This window comes from Protopterus annectens, chromosome 12.part0 (genome assembly GCF_019279795.1).
Source record: "Protopterus annectens isolate FY-2018-M chromosome 12.part0, PAN1.0, whole genome shotgun sequence".
Taxonomy (NCBI): Eukaryota; Metazoa; Chordata; order Ceratodontiformes; family Protopteridae; genus Protopterus; species Protopterus annectens.
The window spans coordinates 357,806,157-357,812,156 of record NC_056746.1 but is presented as its reverse complement, the minus strand read 5'-3'; the positions used below and the strand labels follow the sequence as shown (position 1 = coordinate 357,812,156).

The 6,000-nt window shown below is 37.3% G+C and overlaps 1 protein-coding gene across 1 annotated transcript in view; it reads right to left on the bottom strand.

The window, feature by feature from the left end:
- Positions 1-221: 221 nt before the first annotated feature.
- The window catches only part of LOC122816566 (cytoglobin-2-like), a 124,424-nt gene continuing 118,645 nt past the window's right edge, over positions 222-6,000 (bottom strand). Inside the window, exon 3 of the mRNA XM_044089429.1 lies at positions 222-669. Coding sequence (XP_043945364.1) covers positions 526-669 — 144 coding nt within the window. The 3' untranslated portion in view covers positions 222-525. The remainder of the gene's footprint in view (positions 670-6,000) is intronic.

Sequence of the window (6,000 nt, the reverse complement as noted above, 5' to 3'; positions counted from 1 at the left end):
CCTTGCCTCAATGAAGTGATTATAAACGGACTGACGTGTTGCATGCAAAAGCATTCAAGAAACCATCTCTCTCTTCATTTTAACTGTAGCAAAAAAGCAAGTGAAAACAAATGTTTTCAGTGCAGTTAAGATCCCAGTGACTTGCATTTTCTTCTTCATTTTTTGGCAAGAATATTCATAATGCAATTACATTTCTAATCAATACTGAAGTAAAATACAGCCAGGCTGACAAATACGTTTATTCATAACGCCAGAATTTGTAAATATTATCAATATGTTCTAGTAATATTTCTGTGTACACAGTATTAATACTTAGTTATACAATGAGTTAAATGCTGACAGTTTCTGATTTCTCTAATATGCTTATTTACATTTTTCTATGTAATATACTTTACAATGAATAATATTACTTTAACTTTTACCCTGCTTAAAAATAAGAACTTAACATCATTCTGAAGACTGCATATCCAAGAAACAAAACCATATATGATCACCCTTGAAATACAAGAAGTACTTTGCAGCAGTCTATGATGATGGACAGGTACTGTAACACTTTTCCAGCTGTTGGTAGGTCAGAGAGTAAAACTTCTGCCAGGACGCCTCTATATCTGGTGTGAATGTTGGCCCAAAGACATCAATGTAGACACTATTGAGTGCAGCAAACAGGAACTGCAGAACAAAAGAAATGATCATGTTATTGTAGAGACTGGTTAAGGAACACAAGACATGACAGAGCATGTTTTTGGTTGTTCTCTGAATGTCTATGCATTTCTGCTCAGCTGAAAGTGTAAGAAATTATGCACTAATAGTAATGACCACAGATGACTTGTTATGTATAATACTCTTAACTGACACTAAAACAATTTGCGAAAGCATATTACAGCAAGCCATCCCTCAAGGAACCCATCAGTTTGAAGTCACTATTTGACTGATTTAAAAAAAAAAAATATATATATATATATATATATATATATATATATATATATATATATATATGGGTCTACTTTGACCCATCAAAAGAAACTTCAGTAATCCAAAAGCACGGACTGCCAAAATCCTTTCCCTGTGAAAGGAACCACTTGGCCACCATGGTGAACTTTGCCCTTTCTTCAATGTAGTGCAATCTCGGAGTTGGTATATTTAAGTATGGGGGTGTGGGAGGCAAAGCCCCCCACTTTGGTGGGTTTAGTTTTGATCTGTTTAGGTGTTTTCTTCTGGTGGACAAGTGGTTCCTTTCACAGGGAAAGGATTTCGACAGTCCGTGCTTTCGGATTGCTGAAAGTTTGAAAAAGTGGAGTTGGGTAAGTGAAATCCGCACATATGTAATTTTGATCGGTCGAAGTAGACCCATATATACATATACACACACACACACACACACACACATACATATATATATATATATATATATATATATATATATATATATATATATATGTGTGTGTGTGTGTGTGTGTGTGTGCATGTGTGTATGTCGGGAGTACTACCTCACCCCCTTCTCAAGCGTAGGAAGCTTGTACCTCCAGTAACCTTAAACTTATATAACTAAAACTGTAATTTCTAGAATTCAGGAGAAACAGCATCGTCTACTGTTACATTAGTCTTTGAGAAAAGCAGAAACAGGCATGTTAGCAAAGTTAAACACATTAGGATGGCTTTGTCAGTAATATCTTGACAAACTTTACAACTACTTCTGAAACACTGAAGAAATCAGTGATTTTGTTTTGAAACTCTTGGTATAGTTTCCATATTTGAGACCATTCTTATGGATGATTCACAAAACACAGAGTTCGAATATAAATTCAGAATAAACATCTTTATGAATATTAAATCTAAGGAAATGAAGGGACAGAAATATATACTCCCTAAGAATTTATAAATTGTAATAATAATAATCATAATCATAATCATCAACAGTATACCTCTCAACTGCTATGATTCAGGCGTAGTGCTATGATTCAGGCGTAGTGCTATGATTCAGGCGTAGTGCTATGATTCAGGCATAGTGCTATGACGTTGGCCCTCAGTAGTCTATTTAAACAGTGGTATGCATGGGTGGATCATATGATCTTATGCTAGTGACCTGTATCCAATTTCATGTATTTCATTGAAGGTTAAAGTAATGTAATTTATTTTTACATAACAGCAAGGGGTGTTCACAGTCAACAAAGTAACTATACCTGCTGGTGGGGGTAAGGGCCTCTCTGTGGATGAAAGTACTTTATGCTCGTATCATCTGGTAATTTTTAAACAGTCTTTAATCTGGTGTAGAAGGACTAACCTTGACTACTGTGTGTTTGTGTGAAACAAATTTGAAATATGTGACTTTGGTCATTATTATTGTTATTATTATTATTGTTATTATTGTGATAGAGACATTTGAGAAGGATACAGTCAACAGTGTAACTACAATTGCTGGGTTTGGGGATGTTTGTATGTAAAAATGGCTGATCCTGCTGAGCTGATAAAGTTAAAAAGTAATTAGTCTATCTTTGTAGGACTACTGTGCATTTGTGTAAAGCAAACTGGAATACTTTATTGTGGCCATTTTTATCACAGGCAGGCAAGTGATATGTACACAATTGATAAAGTAGCTGTAATTCTTGAGTAAGGATACTGGTGGATTCTAATAACAGCAATTTAATTAGCGTTTTATGGTGGAAATGTTCTGAAATGGGTACTTTGTCATTATTGGTTCATACATTTTGTTTCACTGCTTATTGGAAAAATATTTGAAACTACAAATTTAAAACACATCTGACACATGTTGCTGTATTACAGAAGAAATATGATTTAAAACAATCAAGAAGATGAATCAAAGAAAACATGCAGATCTGCATAGTCCTAAAATGTGTACAGTGGGGTCCATGATTATAAAACAGCCAGGGCTCAAGGTACACTTAATCCACCACTTATCTGATACATTTTCAATGAATGTGAGTTTCAAGAGAAGAAACATTTACTCTTGCTCATGCTAAGTTTGTTTTCAATGTGAGACTGTTTTGTTTTGTTTAGCAAATAGCCTTGAGTATTTCTACTATGAAATTTGAAATAAAAGTATTACATTTAAATTAAATCTGAATCTCTGTAATTATTGTAAACGTCAAGAAGAAAATAGTACATATACTTACAAGTTTGAGCAATGTTTATAATAATTGGAGAGAAATAACCAAATAATGGGACACTGGAATGGCTGGGTTGAGCTGGCCCATACGGCCCCATTTGACCATAATCCAGCTCTGAGAAGGCATTCAGTAGTGAACAAATAAATAAATTACTGTTAATACATTGACATTACATTCATCTTTAATCAATGAAATGCAACAATGCTTTGAAATACAAGTATGACAGTTCTTGGTCAAAATATGCCCTCAATGTTAATAAATATTTTAATGATTTAGAGTTTTACATTACATGTCAAAGCAAAACAGGCTTAGAGGGCTAATTTTCTGACTAAATTAATTTCAAAATTTTATTTATTACATTTTTTACTAAAATTAATATACAGTACTCTGAAACTTATGGAATGTGTGTGTCATGGCATTCTGCATGAGACTGGAAGTAATCATTAAAATTGTTCATACAACAATGTCACTGACATATTTAAGAACTCAAAACAGGAGCCATTCATTTACTGTCTGAGCCTCACTTTATCCAGTTCAGGACCATGGGGAACCAGAGTATATTCTACACAGTAGGCTCAATGTAGAGTAACTAACTGTGAATAGATGCCAGTCTATTACATGTAACACACACACACACACACACACACGCACGCACACATCATCCCATACACACACACACACACACACACAGACACACACACACACACACACACACACACACACACGCACGCACGCACGCACACACACACCACCCCATACACACACACACCACCCCATACACACACACACACACACACACACACACACACACACACACACACACACACACACACACACACACACACACACACACACACACACACACACACACACACACACACACACACACACACACACACACACACACACACACACACACACACACACACACCTATCACCCCATACACACACACATACATATGCATATGCACACACAAAAATGCTACATGCTCTCTTGGAGGACTGACAGGTTCAAGTACAACATCTTATTCAGATGCAAGAGGAAACAAGGGCACCAAGCAAAAACCCCATACAAATATAGCCAGTCACTTTCAGAAACATATTCATCTGTAATATGAAAATGAGCGCTGCTTCAAGGCTGTTGAAGCATCTTATGCATGGTTTGCAGTTTGTTTCCAGTGTCATCATCTACATTTCCTTTATGATTGTCCTAGGGTTGTGTCTTATATAGCAACAGAGGTTTCCATTCTTTGCTGTCATCATGGTCAATGTGCATCTAAAGATGGATCTGAATTATGGGCTACAGATGGCATTGCTATGTTTCTCTGTCATTTTTTACATTTTACATTTGTCATCATGTTCTCACAAATGTTGATGTCAAGTGCATAGGTCACTGTATTCCAGCCATAGCTTACACCAAGATAATGGAAACCGACTTTAGAAGCATTCAATATTACCTTTCTGGAGGGAAAGGACCCTGCTCTGGTGCAAGAAGTAGACTGTAATGACAAGATAAGGTTAGACTCAAATTTAAGCACAGCGTCTTAAATAGGGTTGTCAGCTCCTATTCTGAAACTGTTCCTCATGACAGGCCCTGACAGGGATGTGAATAATCAGAAGTTCCTGGTTGTGGACCATGCAGCTAGAGTGTTCCCAGTGGATGAAAGCTCAATGCTCATGTCTGTCAGATCTGAACCCAGATAGGGATTTTATTTAGACCTGTGCAAATCACAACCTATCAAAAACTGGCAAGTAAGAATGCAAGAAGTGCATGGTACTAGATCTCTTGGGATTCCTGCTAAATCCTGAATTTGTGGTCAAGTCCTCAAGCATGAGTCCCATACATTCTGAACACTTAGGTGAAGAGGGAGGGGCATCTGTCAATGGAAAACTACTTGATGAGATGAATGCACCAGACAGAATGTCACTGCGAGACACGCAAATGAGCAGACAGTGTCTTGAGAATGCCTGCAGATGTGTGGGAGGAGTTCAACTTCTTCTTCATAGTGACACCGAGGATATTACATTTGAATAGCTCTTGTTCAAGACCACACTCTGAGAAGGCAGAAAAAATGGCCAACATTCCTAGCAAGCACTTCTAATTCAACTGATCATGACATTCTATTTAGCTTTTATGTGAATGCTATTACAGAGCCACAAATCACTTGACTGTATTGTCTTCTGACTTTTACGTAGTGTATTTGTTACTAAAACAGTAATGCATGTCTGTTCCTATGTATTACTTGTATGGCTTGATATTGTATATACAGAACAAGGTCATAAATGAAAAGGGCTACAAGGCCCAGTCAGTCACTCACTGATCAGCAACATACCTGCAGACTCTGGCAGTAATTTAACTGTGCAGGTTTAATATAAAGTCATTTTAGTCAAAAGGCTGTACCTCTGGAATGTGGATGTAGTAAAACCCTGTAACCTTAACCCTGTAACCACCCTAAAGGTGGAGGCGTGTCCATATTCATTAAGGATATCCACACCTCCAGGCTAGTTGCACAACATAATCCATCAGAGATTATCCAAGTGCAACTAACTCTGGGCAAGATTGCAATCCAAATTGTAGCTTGCTACAGACCACCCCACCATGCCTCAGGATTCCCACTCCTCATTTCTTGATACACTGGAAAGTATTAGGTTACAACCCAACACCCTAATAATGGGCGATTTCAACTACCCCACCATTAACTGGGAAAACTACTCATACCAACTCTTTTGCTCAACGTTTTCTGGAATCCATAAATTCCAATGCCTTGGATCAACTTATTCACACCCCCACCAGGGGCAACAATATCCTAGACCTGGTCATTGCCAACATGGGCAACACAGGTCCCTAGAGCGTGTAGCTCAGAGGGATTGGAAT